This window comes from Trachurus japonicus, chromosome 4 (genome assembly GCF_045865225.1).
Source record: "Trachurus japonicus isolate A0001 chromosome 4, Traja_1.0".
Lineage (NCBI taxonomy): Eukaryota > Metazoa > Chordata > Actinopteri > Carangiformes > Carangidae > Trachurus > Trachurus japonicus.
The window spans coordinates 32427877-32452968 of record NC_140910.1 but is presented as its reverse complement, the minus strand read 5'-3'; the positions used below and the strand labels follow the sequence as shown (position 1 = coordinate 32452968).

The following is a 25092-nucleotide window of genomic DNA, read 5'->3' as shown; positions in this document are numbered from 1 at the left end:
AAATGCTAACATCAGAAAAAACGTTAAGACTCTGTAATTAATAAAATAGCTGTAAATTGATCCTATTGCTTTTATCGGGACTGTAACTATGCATCCTTGATCGCTGATCCGAGCTGACATTGTCGTCTTATCTAAGTTACAGTTAATAAAGGTTATCTCGGATGATAACGCTAGCGCTAATGCTAACGCTAAAGTTATGCATCGATCTTTTCACATCCTATTTATGAAACAAAAGTAGGCTACTGCTAACATTCCCACGAAACAAACTGGTAAAAGCTTGTTTAATAACCTCGGAGTGAACACCAGTTGGGTAACTGTTACAAAGATTAGATAAATGCTTACCTGATATTAATGGTGCGTTCCAGGCAACCCGTAACTCGTGTTTTTCCGACCTGTTCCTATGGTTACCCGTTAGAACGTACAGTCAAACTCGTAACTTCCCACCTGTGAACTCGTACTAGATCGATCTACTCCCAGTTCCCAGTTAGTAACTCGTAACTTGCCTGGAACGCTACAAACTCGTAACTGGTGACTTGAAGTCGTGACTTACGGGTTCAAAAGCCTGCCTGGAACGCACCATAAGAAATGATGTGCCAGTTGCAGAGGTCAAACTGCCACTCAGTGGTCTCCGGGGAACAATGACTCCGTCACTGACCTGGCTCCCTTAGAAAAATGACGGGGGTCTGGTAAAACGCGCTACAAGCAGGCAGCAGCCGTTAAAAAAATACAGTATCATACCAAATTAAAATACAGTATCATACGTATTTTTTTGAAATTACAGTACAGTACTGTATATTGTGAATGTTCCCACTAAAACTTCCCATGATGCACTGCAAATTACAGTAATTTACTACAAAAGGGGTTTACAGTATTATACTGGCTGATATATGGTAAATAACAGTATTACAGATCTGTCTAACAGTGCACTTCACACCTCACAGACACATGATCACCGACACATAGCCATACACTCTCACCAACACACACACACACACACACATGTGTACATAGTGTATGTAGCTTGTCTTAGTTTCATGTTTTGTTATCCCATTTTCTAGATGTGTCCAATAAACTTCCTTGAAACTTTGCTCGTCTGTTAATGTTGTACAATAGTGAGTCAGCGCGAGTTGTTTAGTAGAGCCGTGGAGTGAGGGACAAAGGAAAACTTAGGAATAAAGGAATATTTCTTACATTCCTTTATTTCTTAAATTGTACTGTTAAACTGGTTTGATGGTGGTATGCTATGGTTATAATCATGTATGTTCAAAATGTATCTGAAATTAAAGGTGTACAGAAATGGCCGTTTGTCCTGTTTGTCGCACCGAGTTGTCACGAGCTGCAACACGAGTTTACCTGAGTAAGGAAAACGAATTTGATTGGTCGTTATCGAGCGGGCGGGATATTCAAAGCTTGGGGCGAGACCGAGCTCCGTGTGTGTGTGTGTGTGTCTCAGACGTTTGAATGACGGATGACGGATCCAATATCAGTGGCTGATGAATCGTGTACAGGCTGACGTATAATCCGTGCGCCTGCATTATCCAATGCGAAAAAAAAAATACACACTTTCATCCCGGATTTACTCAAAAATAGAATTTTGCACAAACTTTGGCCTACATCGTCTGATAGATGAGTTATCACATTAATTTTATGATCCAGAGTGGGCTCAAATTCAGTTTTCTTTTCTGTACACCTTTAAACAAATAAAATTCCAAATCTGAAAAGTTTATTGCAAAACAACTGTCACAGTGGCGTGGCATACAACATTCAAATAAAACAGCATTTTTGTAGCAACATAAACAGCACCAAAATAAATTACTAAAATTAAAATGAAAACAAAATGGTGTCTGTAGTAGCCTACCAAAATAAAATTTCAACACACAAACAAAACATTCTCATCACCATGAGTCAACAAATAAATTGTCACCAAAATAACACCAACATCTTCTGAACATCAACTAAATCAAATGAACTAAGTCAATAACTGTGAAACTTAGCACAAAAATGAAACATAACTAACACAGTGGAAAGTCTCTTTACATGATTACTTGTACTTCAGAGTGAACAGCTTTCTCTGCTTGACCTCTTTCCATTTGGCCAGTGCCTCTTCAAAAGGGAACTCAGACCTTTTGGGCCCCAGGCTGACCTTGAGAAGCTGCTCTTGATGTTAGATGACAGCCTGTTCCTGTTCCTGTGAGGGGTGAGGATGAGGTTCTGAGCAGAGAACCCTCATTCACAGCCAGCTGACTTTCCGAGTTCCCGCTCGGAAATTTCATCTGGAACGCACCCTGAAGTCGGAAACCTCACCAGCCCCGACTTGACCACATCATAAAAACGTCATCCAGAATGCCTGCATTGTACATCAACAATAGTGAAAGCTCTTGTAATGTATTATTTACTAGCACGTATTGTTTTGTTTTTGTGAAATTAAATAAGTGGTAAATGTAGTACTGTCCAACGTCTATCTGTGGACATGGTATGGTATGGTTTAAATACCGTTCTGTGTTGTTTTCAACCGGTATTGTAGGAGGTAACAGGAGGTGTTGACGTTTTCTGACTTGTTTACTGGAATAGCGTCAACTCGGGTGTGAAGTAAATCCCAGCTCCGACTTCCGAGGTAACTGGAACGCACCATATGCACAGCCAGGGTGGTGGCCAGTTGAGCAAGGATGGTGAGGTTGGGGAAATCTTTCTGGTGATATTTTGTCACCGATGCCCAAAGCTTCCACATGCTGTCTCTGGGGTAGTGATGTGCTTTTGTAACAAAGGTGAGTTGGCACAAGAAGGAGGAGAAGGATTTTGGAGTGTTCACATGCATTTATTTGGCCCAAACCTGTGGGCAACAATTTAGATACCATATTTGTCGTCATCCATCTCTTTTTATCTACACAAACATACAGAAGGACACTCATTACACACACAAAAAAGAACCACAGTCTCTGTACATAGCTCTAAACGAGGCATATCTGTAATATAAAATAGTTTGTAAAACTTGTTCTGAACGTAAAAACTACTGAAAACAACTGATAAGCATATTTGCCATTGCCATTTACATTCTCTGTTTACATCTTCCATCACACATTCAATAGGTTAAATCCACATTTACGCCGAAAACAACAAAAATTGTTGGTGGGATTTCCTGGTCGAACTCACCCTCAGCCATTGTAAACATCCCTGAGGGGAAGAAGGGAGGGGCTACAGAAACCTGGAGGACCACGGGGGCTCAGGAGGAACAAAAAGAAAGCAAAGTGCAGCAAAATGCCCTCTCACAGGTAAAAAGAAAAGAAAATTGATAATAATATACATTTTATTTAGAAAGCGCCTTTCACGCCACTCAAGGACACTTTACAGCAGTTAAAATCATCAAACACCAAAACACAGAATAAATCATCAATAAACACACCGAAACACAAGAGCACAGAATAAACAACATTAAAAAGCACAGAATAAACAACATTAAAACATCAGTAAGAAAGAAAGAAAGAAAAAAATAAATAAATAAAACTGTGCAGAATAAAAGGGAAAAAGTTAGGGTGAGGGGTGGTGGGGTGGATAAGCAATTTGAAACAGGTGGGTTTTGATTTTTGTTTTGAAAAGAGGGAGAGAGTCAATGTAACGGATGTGAGATGGTAAAGAATTCCAGAGTCGGGGAGCAGAGCGACTGAAAGCTCTGCTCCCCATTGGTGCTGAGGAGAGCAGGGGGGACAGTGAGGTGGAGAGAGGAGGAGGATCTGAGGGAGCGTGCTGGAGTGGCAACGTGGAGAAGGTCAGACAAGTATGGAGGGGCGAGGTTGTGGATGGCTTTGAAAGTATACAGAAGGATTTTGAATTGGATTCTTAATGTGACCGGGAGCCAGTGAAGTTGCTGTAGGATCGGGGTGATATGGTGGGAAGAAGTAGTTTTGGTGATGACACGTGCAGCGGAGTTTTGAACCAGTTGAAGCTTATGGAGAGACTTGTGAGGAAGACCGAAAAGGAGAGAATTGCAATAATCAAGACGGGAGGTGACGAGACTGTGGACAAGGAACGCACCATATGATAACTATAGTAATGTGTCAGGATATAAACTAAATATACAGAAGTGTGAAGCAATGGTTCTAGGACTAGGAGCCCCAGTAAGCAGAGAGGTGAAGAGTAACTACCCATGGCAGTGGGACAGGGATAGAATTAAATACCTAGGAACTGTGCTACCAGAGAATAACAAATTATTGTATCAGTTGAATTACAAAGACTTGGAAGCACATGTTAGACAGGATATGCATAGGTGGAAATTAGCCATATGGTCTTTGGGTAGAAGAATAGATGCAATCAGAATGAATGTACTCCCTGGGATACAATGATTGGTAAATTTATATGGGATGATAAGAAACCTAGAGTTAAGATGAAGACCTTGAAAATTCCCAAAGAGAGGGGGGGACTTGCTCTCCCAAACTTGAAGCATGATTATATGGCAGCGCAAATGAAGCACATATGCACCTGGTTAAATGACAACTCAGAGGCAAAGTGGAGATCAATAGAGATGTTTATGTGTCATGGTTCAATAAAAACGATTACTTTCTGTACAGAATACCAACGAAAAGTACCAGTAAAAGATAATATATCACTTAGAAACACTCTAGAAATTTGGGCTAGAATTAAAAATGTTGTTGAAATAAAGAAAGACTTACTGGCTCTGAGAGAGATAAAAGAAGACCCTGAATTCATGCCTAACAAAACGGATGAAGCCTTCGACATCTAGGCACAAAAGGGACTGACCATTTTTGGGCAGTGTTTAAATGAGAAGGGAATAATACAATTTGAATCTTTAAGTAAAGCGTATCATTTGCCGCATTCCCACACATTTACAAATAAGAAGTTATATCCAAAATAGTTAAATAAAAAATAAGACCAGCAGAGACTTACATCCACTGGTACCATCTTTGATAAAGAATTATGAAAAGATTAAAGTCCCACATCAAATCTCGGCTGTATATACTATTTTGGAAAATAACTGTAAATATCAAGATACAAAGGCAAAACTGAAATGGGAAGAAGAATTGAATATAGACCTATCAGAGGAGAGTTGGAAGGAAATGAATCAGAATGTTCACACAACAACTGTATCGCCGTATGGAGGGAATATGCATGGAAAATACAATCACGATACTTCATAACACTGGTGCAGTAAGCTAAATATAATAATAGAATATCAGCAAGCTGCTGGAGGGAATGTGGCGAACCATATGCTAATGTTCAACATATATTCTGGTCATGTCCCATTTTGCAAATATTCTGGGAAAAGGTACAGAAAGAAATCAGTCATATTTTAAGATGTGCTGTACAACTAAATATGGATTATATGCTATTGGGAAGGACCATAGACACACCCCATGAGGAAAATGATGACTATTTGCTCAGGGTGCTGCGTATAACTGCTCTAAAACAAATCACCAGAAACTGGCTTCAGAAAACCCCTCCAACAATAGAAAAATGGAGGGACACCATTCAACAGGTACATCAAATGGAGTATGTAACATGTAAAATGAGGGGTAACCTCAGACTATATGAGATAAGATGGGCCAAGTGGTCAGCCTAGTACAATTCATTTAACCATAATGTTGTTGTTGTAACTGTGATTATCCTGCTTGTTGTAATTTTTTTATTTTTTATTATTTATTTACTGAGTGTTTGTTTATGTGGGTTGTTGATGTTATATATTTTCTTTTCTTTTCTTTTTTTTCCATGTGTATGATATATACTGATCGACTCATTTAAAAAGGTCTTGTCTTTAAGAAATGCAGCGTCAAATGTTCTGTATTGTAGTTTATTACAGCAGACTACTTACAGTAAAGAGTTGCTATATTTACAGTATGGCACTGTACTACAGCATTTTACAAGTGGGAAGCACTGTTATTGTGCACTACAGTAATATGGGTTGATGTTTTACTCTGCACCACATTTTTTTTTACTCTGCACCACATTAGGACTGCAACAGAACCTCCCACAGGTGGAAGAGGACCCATTTTACTTTGCAACAAGAGGAAGCCCTTTGTGCAATGGTGATTACAATGACATAAGGTTGAGAGATACAAAGTGAGGATGACAATATCTTTGGGAATATTTAATCAGTTTGTAGATGAAAACATGTGGCCAGACAGACAGGAACGTCTGGATGTGCAGGAATGGTTTACAGTACACAGTAATATTGTTTACAGTGTGCACAGCTCTACCCAAAGGGTGTTTCTTGTGTTTGGTGTAAATAGGTGACTGTAGTGTATCAAATTACTGTAGAACTGCAAAGAGTCAAGTAAAAAATATGAAACATATGTATTCAGCATCAGTTACTCAGTAATGTGTAACTTTACTGTAGTTTTCAAATGGCTGTACAAGTAGCGTATAGTGATGTCTTGAGCATTTTCAGGTAGTGTCACCAAGATCTGATATTTTTTGCATTAGAAAGCACGTAGAGAATAAAGTGTCATGAGGAAAACAAAACCATCTGACCATCTTGTTCATAAACGATGGTGTCAGGACCACAGACATATGACTTAGTCTTTACATGTCTGTGGTCCTGACACCATCGTTTATGAACAAGATGGTTTTGTTTTCATTATGACACTTTATTCTCTACGACGTGTTCATAGACAGCGGTGTAAGGACCATAGACATATGACTCTATGTGTCTATGGTCAGGACTTCTCATTTTGAAGACAGTTTACAATTACATACTTGCTTTTGAGGGATGAGCTATCCATTTGATGCGCTTTTGCAGGTTATCCACCAGGTTTTGCAGTTTGTACTGATTGTTTTGAGAAATGCACCATGCAGAAATGCACCAAAGCGACTGAGAAAAACTAAAAAAAAGTGCCCTTTTCTCTACAGTAGCACATTTCGTTGAAATAGTGTCACTGTATTGTAGCCTATGTTTTATTTAAAAAAAAAAAAAAAAGGAAGCCAGTGAACCTTCATTTGTGTGAATTTATTACGCTTGTTGTTCATATCCAGGTTTTTACTCTGTGATAGAAAAGTCAACAGGACAAGGGCCTATCCCTAGAGCTATAATTATTTGCATTTTCTAACGTCTAGGTCTAGGACACAGGTGTTCTCTTATCTGTTAACGTGTCCAACTGGTTTCCCTTTCCTCCCCTCCCCCCTCCACTTCTTTGTTGTGTAAAGAAGTTACTTTCACTTTCACCCAGCGCTTGTGTCGCAGTTCATTTTCTCGTGTGAAGGTAAGGTGAACAGTTTGAATGTTTTCCTCGCTGACACCTGTCGTTACCTGAGTTCTCTGTCCTTCAACTTGTCGTTGTGTTGTTGTTGTGTTATTATAATGTTACTGTAGCTGAGTCGGAGCTGTAACTGTAAAGTCTGGACCGACAGAATCGTGACATCCGTCATGTTGTGTGGGTGTTGTGGGTAGATGGTCAGTAGTTGTGGTTCTTTGTGTGCAGCTTCACTTCCTGATGCCTGGAGGCAGCTTTTACCGTCTGAATCAGTCTGTGGACGAGGCGGAGAGGAGCCGCTGCTCTCCCGCTGTCTGAGCCACTAAACGCGGCTTGAGCTCGTCCGGACAGCCGCTGGAGAACAGCTGGGACTTTGTCACTGCTCTTTGGTGAGTGTCATTAGATTTACACTACAGTACGGCGGGCTGAGGGGCTCACAGGGGTTTTAAGGCTCTAGATCAAAAAATAAATAAATAAAAATATTAATGATAGTATTACAGTAATCAGTCAAAGTTATTATAATGTGCGTCCCTAATTAGAAATGACTATGGAAAGCTGCAGATAGAGCCATTAGAAATTAATGCAACAGTTTTATTTATTTAATGATTAATGTTGTTTTATATGCAATAACTTACAGGCTTTGTTAAAAAGGTCATTTCAATAAGTTCTCAATAAACAACCAGTTCGGCCCTCGACTTGTACCAATTTTAAAATTTTGGCCCCCGGCGTATTTGAGTTTGACACCCCTGTCCTAGATGATGTTCAGAAAGACAGTGAACACCGCATCAAATGAGTCTCAGGCTCCGGCTTCAACAGCTACTACAGTCTATTGATGAACATTAGTCTGATCAATACTCAACTGACTGTATTGATGATTGATTTTCCAGTGTTGATCAGTTCTCAGTAACAGGTTATTCACAGTATCTGAGTATATTTAGTGCAGTACAGCTGTGAGGTACTTGTACTTGTATTTCCCTATTGTGCTACTTCCTGCTTGTACTGCAGCTCATGTACCCGACAGGTGAAGCTACTTTCCAGCTGCAGGTTGTAGATGTAAAAACACCTGATGAGCTCATAAACACATGATTAAAGATGAAACCACAGCATGTTTTTCCTGTGACTCTGTAGGTTACATCAGCTCACTGACTCATTAGAATGAATGATAAGAGGAGCAGCTGGACACTGTCTCTGTGTCCTCACCAGTCATGTCTGTGATTAGGCTACACACAGCAAACACTCTGGGTTATTGATTATTGGACACAAATCATCAATATTGTTGTGAAGAATATTTTAGAGCTGCAACAGTTGTTCAATCAACATTTTTCAAGCAGAAAATTTCAGTTTTCAGCCTCAAAAACTGAAGATTTCCTTGTTTTCTTTGTTTGATTTGACTGTAATATAAACTGTTGTGATAGTGGAGCTGTGAGGTGAAATAAGTCTTGGCCCAGTTGTTGTGTGTGTAATAATCAGCTGTAGCTTGTTTGATCCAGTGGTTTTCTACAGGGACGCTGTCCACACAGAGACTGTGTCACATCAACTCAGTGGATCTCAGTCCTTGTGTGTGTCAGTGGATGGAAACAGTGGTCCATGGATCATGTTGCTGGGCTGCAGCTTCATGACGCCATCTAGTGGACTGATTGTAGAAGTACAGCAGCTGATGGCAGCTTCCTCTTCCTCACTGCTGTGTGACTGCATTCAACTGACACTGACATGAAGCAGAGGAGAAGAGCCAATCAGTGGAGGAGCAGCTGGAGACATGATGGACATGTGAGCAGATGAATGATGTGTGTTTCCTCTGCAGGTGAAGCTACAAAGTGTGTGTGAGCTGATGTGGATGTGAGCTCAGCAGCATGGATCAGTGTGAGGACAAAGAGAAGGGAGCCCCTCCCTCTAAAACCAAAAGCCAGACCACAGGTCAAAGGTCAGAATTTAAACAGTCAGAAAGACTTTTCTCTCTAAAAGTCAGTTGTTGTGTTTATTAGAAGATTGAAGATATTTTTCATCAGTTTTTCTCCAACATGCACATTTATCAGTTGTGTTGTTGTTTCAGGATCCAGCAGCAGAGACCAGACTCTCCTGAACCCAGCTGTCTGTCTTTAAAGAGCAACGAATCAAAGGACTGGGGCATTAACTTTCAAGGAGGAAGTGGATCAGCTGATCAAATGTAAGAGACAAAACTAAATTTCAAAGCTTTTGAGTATCTGTTGAACGTTCTTTCTGTGGGGTCAAATGTCAATGTACCGGTGAAGATTAAGTCAAAAAAGAGCGACAAATATGTGGAAACGTTAGCCTTTATGGACCCGGGAAGCACAGGAACATTTTGCACCGGAGACCTGCAAAAAAAATTGAACGTCAAAGGGAAACCAATAAAAATATTTTCAGCACAATGGGTCAAAACTAATTTGGAGAACAGAAAGTCATTAAGGCAAGGCAAGGCAATGCAATTTTATTTGTATAGCCCGTTTTTACAAACAGTTTGTCTCAAAGGGCTTTACATGGCATCATAACAACATCCTCTGCCCTTAGACCCTCACATCGACTGAGGAAAAACTCCATAGAAAACCCTTTTAACAGGGAAAAATTGGAGAAACCTCACGCCGGGATTCCACTGGATACGGACCGGCTCCAGAATGGCTCCGCTCCATACTCCGCCGTCCATCAACACCCACCGGATCCGTCCGTGATGTTGATCGTTGCGGCTCCGGGAACACGAGATCTTGCAAATTCATTCATAATCTCGATATTGAGGAGTGGCCTTACCTCAAAGACGTACACTTGCCAGAATTGAAAGCCGATGAAGGCCTGCTCATTGGAGCAAATTGCCATGGAGCCGTGGCACATCATCAACAGCAGAAACGGAGGCCCTTATGCGTTGAAGACTGCCATTGGATGGATCGTCAATGGGCCCATGATAAAGAAACTGGATGACACACAGAACAAGTCACCTCAGTGTTCAGTCAACAGGATCTGTGATGGAAATTGAAAAGCTGCTGGTTCAACAATACAACTTCTCAGAGTGCAACTAAAATGAAAAAGAAGAGTTGTCACAAGAAGACAAACTATTCATGCAGTCTGTGCAGAAAGGAACCACTCTGGAAAACGGACATTTAGGGCTGGACGATTATGGCAAAAATCATAATCACGATTATTTTGGTCAATATTGAAATCACGATTATTTACACGATTATGGGCTACATTATTACCTTAAATTAACAGTGCCAATGTGTGTTTTTAAGGTTTTTAAGTTTAAAATTTTTAATATTTATTCAAAATGTATTTAAAACTTTTTTTTTTAAGTTTTATGATCCAGCAGCAGAAACTATACAGGATGTTTAGCTTAACTTTTCTACATTTTTACCTTGAATAAACAGATTTGGAGTAATTGTCATGGTTTAACTTATTAAGAGGGAGAATGGAGGCTCTCTGCTTCCGTGTGCGTCGCTTATTGCGTCTCTGGGATGAAATCCAACCTGGGAAGATCAGAGCCTCCGCCCCGCTGCGCTGTCCCAGCTCTCGTCACAAACGCACCCCATAACTTTTTTTTTTTTTTGACGCGCCCCATAAGTGATCTCTTGTTTATGACAGATTAAACTACACAAATACACGTCGTAACATCGTATAACGTTATCCGCCGCTCTACAGATTGCTTTGTAAACATATGCACATGTAGCCTACGGGCCGGGGGAAGAGGAGGAGGAGGAGGAGGAGGAGGAGGAGGAGGGTTGTTGTTGTGCGGCCGCTTTGAGGAGACGAGCGAGTGTTTTAAATTATTATTTCCCGTTCATTCGTCCTGAGCGGTGGCCGCTGCTCTCTCTTCACTGGCGCTGATTTTTAAACGCCGCCGTCAACACACGAGTGGACTCGTCCACAGCATTAACTGAGAGAGGAGTGCAGTGCAGGCGCGGGGGCGGAAGCGCACATGTGTGTTTTTCAGAATAAAACACCAATAGACAAAAAAATAATCGTTTTTCTTCGATTACAGTGTTTTTATGATTTTGAGAAGCCAAAATCGTAATCACGATCAAAATTCGATTAATCGTCCAGCCCTACGGACATTACAGCGTTGGATTGCCACTCAGAAACAGGAAGCTCCAAATAGTTAAAGCAGAAGTAAGCGATCCGGTCGTTTTGGCTAATGCTGCGTTCCAGGCAGGCTTTTGAAACCGTAAGTTACAGCTTCAAGTCACGACTTACGACTTTGTAGCGTTCCAGGCAACCCGCAACTCGCGTTTCTCCAACCTGATGCCTGTGAAAGTGCACTATAACAGCCACTCGTAACTTCCGACCCGTGAACGCGCACCAGATCGAACTGGTACAACTTCACAGGTCGGGAAAAACACGAGTTACGGGCTGCCCTGAACGCACCATAACTTCTTGTCAGCCGACGGAGTTAGCAGCCCCCACCCTCGTCATGGATCTATTGGTCCTCGTCCCTACGTCACCACATTCACGTGCATCCCTTGGCTGCACCATACAGCCCTTCATGCCGTTCTCTCTCCTCATTGGATAAAAATTGTAGGATACAAGAAAAGTTTTCTCCTCGGCTCAGAGCAGAGCAGAGGGACTGACAGACCCGTGTTTCGGTCCAAACACTCTATGTAAGTGATTGCTGTCGGAAGATAAAACTATTTAAGACTTATATTAACACAAAAATAAAGCTTACTTCTGCTTTAATAACCATTGTGTGGCAGAACAGCGCATAGCCAGAAAATTCAAGAAGAATCCTGTACAAAGACATCATGGATAATATCATTGGTAAAGGCTATGCTGTCCAAGTTCCAACACATCAGCTTAGCCGTGACGACAAGAAGGTGTTCTACATACCGCACCACGGGGTGTATCACCCAAAGTAAAGAAAGTTTCGAGTGGTCTTCGACTACACAGCATCGTTTCAGGGCCGGTATCTGAATGGAGTTACTTCAGGGACCCGACTTGACCAACGCGCTTTTTTTTTTTCGGGAGGAGCCAATAGCCATGATGGCAGACATCGAGTCGATGTTTTATCAAGTCAATGTCCCAGAAAAGGATGCAGATCTCCTCTGCTTTCTATGGTGGCCTAATGGCAAATTGGATGAGCCCTTGGAAGAATTTAGGATGACAGTGCACCTCTTCGGTGCCACCTCGTCACCAACTGTTGCTTCATACGCGTTGAGAAGAACCGCAGAGGACCACAAAGCCACTGCATCACCAGAAGCTGTGCAAACAGTCTTACAGCTTTTACGTAGATGACTGCCTGACAAGCATAGCTACAGAAAATGATGCAGTGACCTTGGCTTTTGAACGGGCTCGGACCAAGAATTAATGCTAGTGTATCAGTCCGTGTCCGCTATTCAAATTTACGTTTTTATTTGTAAATTTGTTTATTTGGAAATTAAAAAAAAAAAGTGTAATCAACCAAAAATTTTGTGACCCCCCCTGTAGTACCTCTGTGGACCACCTGCTTTAACTCACCTACAGAACAAAACAAACAGATAAATGATATTTTCTGAGTTGGAAAATCTCTTATCTATAGGAATAAGGAAAAACAAGTGAAGGATTGTTTTTATTAAAGTATCAAGGTTCATGTTTTTTTCTGTGTTCATTTTTTGCACACTATTTAACATAAGTTGTGTTGTTGTTTCAGGATCCAGCAGCAGAGACCAGACTCTCCTGAACCCAGCTGTCTGTCTTTAAACAGCAACATGTCAAAGGGCTTGTTTGTTGACTTTAAAGGAGGACGTAGATCAGCTGATCAGATGTAAGCTGTAACTGACAGTCAGACTCAGGTTATTGTACAAAAGAACCAGTTTGTACGACTTGTTGTTGGACCAGGTCTGAATTTAAAATGTCTCTGTCTGTTGTTAACGTCCTCAGGGGACATATAAAGTCCATCTTGTATTATCTCTCTGTCCTGATGTTGACTTGACACTGATTCCTCCACAGAGTGGGCCAGGAGAGCTCAGAGGTTCCCAGTGGTCAGTCTGCCCAGCAGCATCAAACTCACCTGGACTCCATATTTATGGTGAGGACATGTCCAACAGCTGCTGTTACATCTGTTGTGTTCACCATCATCTCCATGCTGCACTTTGACACCAGTGGATTGTCAGTCTGTCCAATATGGATCTGATGTTTGGCTCCATGGTTTTAGTTTGATGCTGTCACTCATAGAGTTTCTGTTCCAGCTGCTGGAGGAGAACATCAAAATTGAGCTGAAGGAGATCCACAAATCTCTGAGTCCAGATTACCCAGAATGCTCAGGGAGTCAGAGGGAGGATGAGGAGGTGTTGGGCAGTGAGGATGAAGAGCAGAAGAGGAGCATCAGAGAGGCATTAGTGACAGGGCTGTAAACTAACTTTTTGACTCACCTGCCAAGGGGACCGGTAGATGAAAAAATCTACCGGCCAAGGACATTTTTTACCGGCCAAATAATAAATTGCCTCTTTTCGTTACATTTACAGTACATCAGTTTCAGCACTTTTCATTGAGATAACAGTATTTTATAGCAATACATGCTTAGAAAAGAAGCCAAAGCCAAATAAATTGTAATCTTATTGAATAATCCAAACATTCCAAATTGGGAAACCTTAACATTGCAAAACTAACAAACGAAACACTCCTTCTATTCTATTCTATTCTATTCTGTATTCTGTTACTCAGAGATGTTCACAAGTCTTTTTTTGCAAGTCCAAGTCAAGTCTCAAGTCTCAAGTCTTTGGTCACGAGTTCAAGTCAAGTCTCAAGTCTCCAAAATATAAAAGTCTCCTGTCTCTTCTGGTTGTAATGACCCTTCTATCATCTGCTGCTATCCGGTCTACTAAGAATACTGCACAGCTAAATCTAAGAAATTTAAAGCATTTACTGTATTATTATCACTCCTTTATTAGCATACAGTACCTATTTATTAGTTGTTTATGATCACTTTAAATAGGCTATTGCAATGCAATATGAAGAAAACACACAATGAATTTTCCTTTAAAGAAAAACTGTATCTAGAATCAAGGCTGCTCTGCCCCTCTGCATGTGTCTGACAGATGAACTGCTGTTATTATTATTTTTTAATTAGCTCAGTCAACTCATGGGGGCGTGTCGACCCGTGCAGACTTCCATACGGGCCTTCAGTCATATTTCGCAGCAAAAAAACAACAACAACTTATCCTACAGTAGCCTGATATGTGCCAGACCAGTTATGCAGCAGCTAGTCCCCGTGAAGGAAGGCCAGACAACAAACGTTTACGTTGTGCCTCACCTGTACGGACGGTGCGGCTATAGGCTATTAAAAAAAAAAAAAAAAAGCCGATTCACAGTCACCTGTCACTCACTCGCAGCTGACTGCGCTGTCAGAGGAGCTGCTGTCCCTCTCTCTCTTGTGTTTGGCTGCACTCTGGCACGAGCCAAAAATAATAATAATGATTGTTCACGAGTCTCAAAACACGAGTCCAACTAGTCAAGTCTGAAGTCTCTGTGTATGCAACTCGAGTTCGAGTCGCAAACTGAGTCCTCATCTCTGGTCTATAGCTCCGTGAGCGCGAGAGAGATAGGCACGAACGCACACACACACAGCTGCGGGGCAAAAGCGCTGTCAACCGGCGCGGAGAAATGCACGTCTGGTGTGGAAGGGAGGGCTCCGGCTCACGCGGAGCGCGGCGCTGTAGCGCTTCCGTGGTGTCCGCGTGTGACACTGGCGTGAGGCTACGTTGCTTCTGAGGGAAACTGTTTTCTACAGCGGGGTCGTCGGGGGAGCTACTTCAGTGCGACACAACAACAACAACACGGGACAAGCAGGACAAACATCTACGCGCCCCCGTGGCGTGTAGCCCTCCAAATTTAAGTCGCCAGGGGAATATTTTAGTCGCATTTGGCGAGTGGCGACCGTTAGTTTACAGCCCTGATTAGTGAAGATCATAGTGACTCTCCTGAGGAGGATGAAGCAGGAGGAGCTGGCTGAGTGTCTGCAGAGCAGTAAGAGGATTTCTCTAAAGATTCAACATGATGGACAAATGAGACGTTCACTGACATCAACACATGGAGGGAAACATGAATTAAAATGTTATATTTACTTATTGATCTTTTTTCTTGTGTTTTCATTTAGAATCTGTTGCCCCAGTTTGTCAACGTAAATTCAAATCTTCCCTGAAGAAGAAGTTCCAGGGTGTGTTTGAGGGGATCTCTAAAGCAGGAAACCCAACCCTTCTGAACCAGATCTACACAGAGCTCTACATCACAGAGGGAGGGGCTGGAGGGGTCAATGATGAACATGAGGTCAGACAGATTGAAACAGCTTCAAGGAAACCAGACAGACCAGAAACAAGCATCAGACATGAAGACATCTTTAAAGCCCCACCTGGAAGAGACCGACCAATCAGAACAGTGATGACAAAGGGAGTGGCTGGCATTGGGAAAACAGTCTTAACTCAGAAGTTCACTCTGGACTGGGCTGAAGACAAAGGCAGCCAGGACATACACTTCACATTTCCCTTCACCTTCAGAGAGCTGAATGTGCTGAAAGAGAAAAGGTTCAGCTTGGTGGAACTTGTTCATCACTTCTTTACTAAAACCAAAGAAGCAGGAATCTGCAGGTTTGATCAGTTCCAGGTCGTCTTCATATTTGACGGTCTGGACGAGTGTCGACCTCCTCTGGACTTCCACAACACTGAGATCCTGACTGATGTGACAGAGTCCACCTCAGTCAACGTGCTGCTGACCAACCTCATTAGGGGGAACCTGCTTCCCTCTGCTCGCCTCTGGATAACCACACGACCTGCAGCAGCCAATCAGATCCCTCCTGAGTGTATTGACATGGTGACAGAGGTCAGAGGGTTTACTGACCCACAGAAGGAGGAGTACTTCAGGAAGAGGTTCAGAGATGAAGCGCAGGCCAGAAAGATCATCTCCCACATCAAGACCTCACAAAGCCTCCACATCATGTGCCACATCCCAATCTTCTGCTGGATCACTGCTACAGTTCTGGAGGAGCTGTTGAAGACCAGAGAGGGAGGAGAGCTGCCAACCACCCTGACTGAGATGTACATCCACTTCCTGGTGGTCCAGTTGAAAGTGAAGAAGGTCAAGTATGATGGAGGAGCTGAGACAGATCCACACTGGAGTCCAGAGAGCAAGAAGATGATTGAGACTCTGGGAAAACTGGCTTTTGAGCAGCTGCAGAAAGGAAACCTGATCTTCTATGAATCAGACCTGACAGAGTTTGGCATCGATATCAGAGCAGCCTCAGTGTACTCAGGAGTGTTCACACAGATCTTTAAAGAGGAGAGCGGCCTGTACCAGGACAAGGTGTTCTGCTTCGTCCATCTGAGTGTTCAGGAGTTTCTGGCTGCTCTTCATGTCCATCTGACCTTCATCAACTCTGGACGCAACCTGATGTCACAACAACAAACAACATCCAAGAAGACTGAAACAACAGAAGTGAAATCTGAGACAAACTTCTACCAGAGCACTGTGGACAAGGCCTTACAGTGTCCAAATGGACACCTGGACTTGTTCCTCCGCTTCCTCCTGGGTCTTTCAGTGAAGACCAATCAGAATCTCCTACAAGGTCTGATGACTCAGACACGAAGTGATTCACGGTCCAATCAGAAAACAGTCCAGTACATCACGAAGAAGATTGAAGAGACTCCCTCTGCAGAGAAAAGCATCAACTTGTTCCACTGTCTGAATGAACTGAATGATCGTTCTCTAGTGGAGGAGATCCAACAATCCCTGAGATCAGGACGTCTCTCCACAGATAAACTGTCTCCTGCTCAATGGTTGGCTCTGGTCTTCATCTTACTGTCATCAGAAGAAGATCTGGACGAGTTTGACCTGAAGAAATACTCTGCTTCAGAGGCGGCTCTTCTGAGGCTGCTGTCAGTAGTCAAAGCCTCTAACAAAGCTCTGTAAGTGTAGAGATAGTTGGATTTATTCATCATTATATAAAACACTTGTGTCTCTTAAATAGGACAGATAATGAACTCCTTTCTTCTTTAATTCCTCATGATCATCTCTTCAGACTGAGCGGCTGTAACCTCTCAGAGAGAAGCTGTGAAGCTCTGTCCTCAGTCCTCAGCTCCCAGTCCTCTAGTCTCAGACACCTGGATCCGAGTAACAACAACCTGCAGGACTCAGGAGTGAAGCTGCTGTCTGGTGGACTCGAGAGTCCACACTGTAGACTGGAGACTCTCAGGTGAGGATCCATCCAGCTGTTTATCTGATGCCACTTGGACACAGCAGCAGGTGTTGACAGAGGGTTCCTATGTGTTGTGTGTGTTCAGTCTGTCAGGATGTCTGATCACAGAGGAAGGCTGTGCTTCATTGGACATGTTCATATTTTTAGTGAATGTTTAACTGAATCAATCAAAGAGCAGCGGCTCTCCACACCACAGCGCTATCAATCTGTAGCATTTCTATTTAGCTCAGCAGAGCACATCGCACCAGACAGGAAATCTACCAGACACAGAATCAAAATAATACACTTCCGCCCCCTTTCAAAATAAAACACAATACAGAGTTCATATAGATTATCACAACTTCACATCAACATTATGGACGACAAGAGATTAATTGTGGAAGTTGAAAAAAACACAATTATTTATGACATTACAGATCCTTTTTATAATGACAATGGCAGAAAGGACTGAAGATTATAAAAATTTGATTTTAAATTAACTTTACAGAAACTACATTTCAGTAGTATGTTCAGGATTATCGCATGATCTCGTGATCTCACGTGATCTGCGCTGACGGACCCAGTGGAAATCTGGGGTAAGACCCTGGCTGGTTTGCTGCCCCTGCTCTAGTATAACATAAAAATCAATATGATAACATTCAAACAACATGTGCAACCTAAATCAATAAACAAAGGAAGTACATACAGTCTATGAATATACAAAGATGAGTGAGAGATCACAGTATATAATCAAATCTATTTATACAAACTGGAACATGTTGAGTAAGAAACACTGTAAACTTTCAGGTTTGTGTTGAAATGTTGTGTATTTATGATTCTAACCTGCTATTTCCTTCATATTGAGTATGTGAGTGCTTTCCCTTGAATTCCTCTCCAGACTGAGCAGCTGTAACCTCTCAGAGAGAAGCTGTGAAGCTCTGTCCTCAGTCCTCAGCTCCCAGTCCTCTAGTCTGAGACACCTGGACCTGAGTAACAACAACCTGCAGGACTCAGGAGTGAAGCTGCTGTCTGGTGGACTGGAGAGTCCACACTGTAGACTGGGGACTCTCAGGTGAGGATCAATCCAGCTGTTTATCCGATGACACTTGAACACACCTCCAGGTGTTGACAGTGGTTCCCTGTGTGTTGTGTGTGTTCAGTCTGTCAGGATGTCTGGTCACAGAGGAAGGCTGTGCTTCTCTGGCCTCAGCTCTGAGCTCCAACCCCTCCCATCTGAGAGAGCTGGACCTGAGCTACAATCATCCAGGAGCCTCAGGAGTGAAGCTGCTGTCTGCTGGACTGGAGAATCCAGACTGGAGACTGGACTCTCTCAGGTATGGAGAGGCTGCTGCAGCCACACACACTGTCTGATAGAGGAGGAGCTGGATCATTTTCTATGGCCCCGTTCACACCTGGTCACACCTGGTATTAACATCTGTCTCAGGTGATCAATGCATTGATGACATCAGATCCCATCACTCAGACCATATCCAGAGGTGGTGTAGGCCACAGTGAAGCTCCGCCCACTCCACTGACGTCCTCTGTCACAGTCTGACTCGTCCCAACACAGTTTATACTGAAGCCAAAATCTCAGAGTGTTTCAAACATGAGCTGTGCAGCTTCCATCAGTCACAGTGATGAACTACTGGGATCGATCAGGAGTTTCTCCTCATGATGTGTGTCAGTGTCAGTGTCTCATCATGACTCACTGTGTCATATTCAGGAGAAGAGATGTCAGTGATGAAAGCAGCTTTTGGCAGCTGAGCTCTGAATCTCTCCAGATGTTTGGATCAGACTTTATTTCAGAGTGTATCAGGAAACATTTCAGCTGCAGCTGGTTGAACTGCTCCTGAAACAACAGAGTGTTTGACCTGAACAGTCCCAGAGACTGTAGACACCCGTTGAGTCTGGACACACTAAAAACAACACAGCAACAAGAATCAAACCATGTCCACTGCTCAGAGACACTCGTCTCCCAGCGTCTCCAACCAAGGAGGAAATAAGAGACAGAAACCAGGCGGCACCGTCAGGTCTCTGTCTGGTCAGATATTGATGATCAATAATCAGCTCAGTCTCTCTGAGATTCTGATCTTGTCCTGATGAGATCTGTTGTTGTGTTGAGGAGACAGTAAATCACAAGTGTGACATCCAGATGTCCTCACTGTCAAGAGGCCTGGAGCTGTCAATCAGAAGACAGTCAGTACGTTTACATGCAGAGCTTAATCGAGCTATGCTCAAAATTCGATTTTGGCGTCAAGCTGGACTTCTGTCCTTGTCTCAATATACATGCAACTGAGAAAACCGAATAACTGACGGGGTCCGCCCCCGAATGCGGCGTCACCTGTTGTTTCAGCGGGTTAATGCGCCGCCTGTCCTGTTGACTTTTCTGTCACTTCGTAAAAAACTGAATATAAACAACGTAGTAGCTTAATAATAAATTCTCAACTGCAGTTCCCGACCAGACGCGTCAGTCTGGGCCGGATGCGCACTGAGAATAGGATACGGGCTTCATTTCCCCCCCCCCCTCTCTCTCTCTCTCTCTCTTTTAAATTTTTTTTTTTTAATAAAACACTCTTGCTGGTCGCGCTGTGTGAAATGCATTGAATCCGCGCTGATGTTGTTTTTTTTCTTTACTTTGCCGGGTTCGGGCGGCTTCTCTGCTCCACTTTGTGCCGTCTCTACTGTTGTGGAGCATGCGGACATGCATTGTCCAGTTATACTCCGACTAAGGTGTATACATGACGGAGAAAATCGAATTCCAATCGCATTATCTGGGTGTCTTAATCGGAGTTCTCAACTCCGATTTCAGTCGGACTAAGGTGTTTACATGCACTTCAGTTATCCAGTTATAGTCGGATTAAGGCAATAATTCGGTTTTTTCAAGTGTCATGTAAACGTACTGAGTGAGTGTAGACTCCAGATCAGATGAAGCCACAAAGTGGCTCCTTAATGAAAGTCTCCAGCAGCTGGAGCTTCACCTCATGTCTGAGTCCATGTGCTCTGAGCTGAGCCTGGTTCTCTCTGCTCTACAGTTTCTCTGCTTCCTCTGGACTCTGACTTCAAGTCCAGTAAAAATGTGTGGACAGGTTTGATGGAGCTCAGGACTGGTCCTGAGGACGGCTGCTTTGTTCCACATGATGTAACTGATCTCAGTGAGTCAGTATGTTGCAGCTTCCTTTCCTGGTGCGTTGTGGGATATCTGGGCTGGTCAGCTCCACCTGCTGTGTCTTCATCTTATTTGCTGTGACGTGTGTTTGTGCAGCTTGAGAGTCAGAGGGTGAAAGTGTGTGTCTCACACTGAAGTGACATCACATAGAGAAAACACATGATGAAGTGTTTCCTCCTCGTCTCCTCCTGCTCTGTATCATCACTAGATAAAGACTCCAGCTCCTTCTTCTCTGTGCTCAGTGTTAATCCATACATACCAGCCTCCATGTGAACACAGTGATAAAACAGTGTGTGTGTGTGAGAGCCATGTAATGTCCATGTGTGCATGCTGACAGAGAAGGTGCTGCTCTGACCTCCCTCCTCCTTTCAGGGTGGAGCCTGCTGGAGTCCGATTCTTGACACCAGGTCTGAGGAAGTGTAAGTCTGTTTTTACTTTGATTCATGGAAACAAAGCAGCACATTCAACCATCTTCACACTGTCACATCACTGACGTCGTGAGTCTTCATCAAACTGTCAATAACTGATCAATGATCAATAACTGCAGCTGTGTCTTGTTCTCTCCATCAGATTCCTGTCCACTCAGAATCGACACAAACACAGTGAACACAAAGATCAAACTGTCTGACAACAACAGAAAGGCGACATGTGTGAAGGAGCATCAGTCATATCCTGATCATCCAGACAGATTTGACCACTGGTCACAGCTGCTGTGTTCAACTGGTCTGACTGGTCGCTGTTACTGGGAGGTTGAGTGCGGTGGAAAGGTTGAAATATCATTGAGTTACGGAGGAATCAGCAGGAAAGGAGACAGTTATGACTGTGAGTTTGGAAGGAACGATAAGTCCTGGTGTCTGGAGTTCTCTGATGGTGGTTACAGAGTCTGGCACAATAACAGATCGACAAAGATCACCTCCTCCTCCTCCTCCTCCTCCTTCTCCTCCTCCTCCTCTGTCTCTAACAAAGTAGCAGTGTATGTGGACTGTCCTGCTGGCTCTCTGTCCTTCTACAGAGTCTCCTCTGACTCACTGATCCACCTCTACACCTTCAACATCACCTTCACTCAACCTCTGTATCCTGGGTTTAGACTCTTCAGGTCCAATCCTGGTTCCTCAGTGAGTCTCTGTTGAATGTATCAGAGTCCTTCTGAACATTTGTGGGTGATGCTGTAAAGGCACGTGTGAGCAAAAACGTGATTCAGTTCCACCAGTTCTCTGGAGAAATGGGCCAAAAATCCAGTTCTGATCCAAGCTGAACAGTTTCCTGTTAGTTGCCTCAAATGTGATTTCTGTACTACTGACATGCATCTTTCTATTGTTGACTTGTGGTTGTGCATTGCGGATCACCATCCCTGTGTTGATAGAACTGTGGTTTGTGAAATTGGATGTGTATGTGTTTGTCTCAGGGGTTGTGTTATCCCCATGTCCCTTGCTTGTCTACTGCAAAACCAATTGCCCCCCTGGGGGACAAAATGAATAAAAGCTGAAGTTGATGTACTGTGTCCTCCAGCACTGTACTTTTAACCATACCAAAACACACGGGGAGGCGGCATTCAGTTATTATGGCCTCCGATTGTGGAACAGCCTGCCGGAGAACCTCAGGGCCGCAGAGCCTGTTGATGTTTTTAAAAAGAGGCTCAAGACCATAGACTGTAAAAAGAATGGACGTAGCACCCGTGACGTCACTCATTGGTTTGGGGGAGTCTGTTTTGTTTCTCCTACTACGGGCATCTTGAATTTTAGTGGTAATCTACTTTCCATATTTGGAGAGGTGCGGCGGTTTGCCGGCCGAGAAGGCCCCACAGTGTTCACGGAGGTGGAAACTATTGGTAGAGACCAAAAAAATAAAATGTACCAGGCTGTAAATATGTTTTTTTAAGCTGTAAAGTCGGCTATTTTAACATGGGGGTCAATGGAGAATTGCTCACTTCTGGTCCCAGCCCCCAGAGACCGTGGAAGAACTGCAGCTTTTTGAACGCGGAAGTGGTCTTCACTTGTAGAACCCACAACCCCCCCCTTGCTCAAGATCAAGCCCGGATCCTGAACCGGGCTGTCTGGGCCGCGGTCCAGGGGCCTCAAGCTCACAGAGGCCTCCATCACTTTGTGTGTGTGGTTTTATTTGTAGTTTTGAACTTGGGGTTGTTAAAAGTTCAGTTGTTATACCACTTAGCCTATATTAACAATGTTAATATAAGTGGTAGCACAACTGAACTTTTATTAATCTATTTTGAACTCTGTGTTATTGGATGTTATTAATTTAGTTAGTTGGAAAAAAAAATTGCCTACATATACGGCTGGGCGATAAAGCGATCTCCAGTCACCAGCCGATTGTAAATAAAGTAATCAGTTCGCCATGTGTTGAAGCCTCGCACCAGAGACTTATTTTTTTTTAATTAGTGTTGGAGGCGGAGGATTCAGTGTCCAGTGTAGCGGCAGGTCAGTGTAGAGACAGAGGAGGCTCCAGCAGCATCATGTCTGCTGCTGTGAGGAGCAGTGTGGAGTCAGAGCGACGTGATAATAGCCTACGACGGTCAGTAAGTGGACGAGAAAACTCCGACTCTGAAATACTGAGCTGCGGTAACACGTCTCATATGTTGGTTCATAATCTATGGCATGAAGAACATGCGCCAACGCTCCTGTAGATGTGGAGTTTGTGTGTGTCTGTCAGCTCTGCGCGTGCGCACACGCACGTGAAGGGTGAAGTGAAACAACAGATGATTGATTTGTACAGTAGGCAGTCCCTCCAGGAATTCGCGATGTTGCGATCGCAACAATTAACGCAAATTCAGCCAATCCCCGCAAATTTTTGCGATCTTGCAATTTTGTACAATCACCGCAACTTTTCCGCAAATTGGACCAATTGTCGGTGCTTTCCGCGAGTTACACAGCAGAGAGTGCGAGTCTGGACGGAGCGGTGGTTGAAAGTGAGTCCACGGAGGAACGGCGTGGCTGGGCTGATGGCAAGAAACTTGATACAACAATGTGCACAAAGTGATAAGTAAAGGAACACAAGCTGAGTTGAACGTGTTGAGTGTGTGAGTTGTCCTGGTTGACCACCCGAGGCTGTCAACCCTGCAGCACTCGCCGAGGGGGAATCCAGTGAGTGCGCCACTGCAGGGCCGGAGCGGAGCAGCCGGCGGCCAGGTGCCCCTTCCCCCATCCTAAGGCCCTGGCCCTGGCCCTGGCCCTGGACTTGAGTAGCCACCCTCCCCCTTTTATTCAAAGACTGGATAGTTTTAATGGCATTTTAAAACAGTTCTTTTACCACGATTTTTAAACAGACATTTTAATTAAAAGTAAAACAACTTTCAACTCTAATTTTCCTGTGCCTTTCTTAACAAGTGGAAAATTGCTGGTATAACAGGACCTCACATTATTTTGTGACATTTCAAAATTTTCAATTTTCCTTTGATTTTGAATTATTCAGAACAAAACTGCAACTTTTTTTTGCAACTTTCGCTGTCTCCCGCAATTTAATCGCAACAAAAGCGCTTAAAACATCGCAACATTCACCGCAATTTTTTCAAAATGTGGCCGCAAAATCAGGCATTTTAGGCCGCAACAATCACAAAAAAAGCCCGCGAAATCCTGGAGGGACTGAGTAGGGGAGATGGGGGTGGTTAAATTAATAATTATAGTACAAATGTAGGACTGTTGAGGGAGTTCGCTGTATTGGTATGTTGGTGTCTGTAGTTTGTTTTCTCTGGTTGCTGTGGTGTGGTTTGAAATAAACTAGAAAAAAAAATTGTAGGAATACTTTTTTAAAAACAGGTTATGTTGTTTGCTATATTTATAAGTGTTTCTGCATATTTGAGTGTATTGACATAACACACAAATACACCAACATTTGGTTGAGGGTCTTGTGATGAATTTATCTATATGATATGTGATCTTTTCCTATAATATGCTGTCGCCAGTGTGTATGTGTGAGGGCCTCCAAGAGTCTGAATTCCTAATCCAGCCTTGCTCAAGACCCACCCTTTTAATCAAGCTTTTAACTGATTTCTGTTATTTCTTTATTCCTTTTAATCAGGCTTCTTATCATAATTAATCTTTATTTTATATGGTTTTGGCTACATGTTTTAATTACATCTTTATGCCTGTATTTTGTATAGCTTTTACTGTTTTAGTAGTTTTAGTCCATTAGTTTTTTTTTTAAAGTATATTTTTTGGCTTTTTGCCTTTATTTGATAGACAGTGAGATAGACAGGAAAGGGGGAGGCAGAGAGAGGGGGAATGACATGCAGGAAAGGTCTGCCCGACGCGGGATTCGAACCGGGGATGCCTGCTTGAGGACTGTAGCCTCTACATGGGGCGGTGTGTGGCGCAGTGGTTAAGGCGGCCGCCCCATGTAGAGGCTACAGTCCTCAAGCATTAGTTTTTATCTCCAGTGTTTCCTACCACACTGGGACAGTGACGTTGATATTTCAATGTAGTAAGTCCCCGGGACCCATAGGTGGTGATTTGAGTGGGTCCCCAACTCCCCAATTAAAAAAATATATTTATTTCTATTTCTTATATTTCTTAAATTGTAGTGTCTCCTTTGATGCTGGTATGATTATGGTTGTAATAAATGTACTGTATATATTC

The 25092-nt window shown here is 43.0% G+C and overlaps 1 protein-coding gene across 1 annotated transcript in view; it reads left to right on the top strand.

The window, feature by feature from the left end:
- Positions 1–21743, top strand: part of LOC146989269 (protein NLRC3-like) — a 37887-nt gene extending 16144 nt beyond the window's left edge. The window contains exons 3-8 of the mRNA XM_085773179.1: positions 15268–16928; positions 17186–17355; positions 18236–18409; positions 18498–18671; positions 20876–20922; positions 21074–21743. Of these exons, the coding sequence (XP_085629305.1) occupies positions 15268–16928; positions 17186–17355; positions 18236–18409; positions 18498–18671; positions 20876–20922; positions 21074–21633 (2786 nt within the window). The 3' untranslated portion in view covers positions 21634–21743. The remainder of the gene's footprint in view (positions 1–15267; positions 16929–17185; positions 17356–18235; positions 18410–18497; positions 18672–20875; positions 20923–21073) is intronic.
- The last annotated feature ends 3349 nt before the right edge of the window (positions 21744–25092 follow it).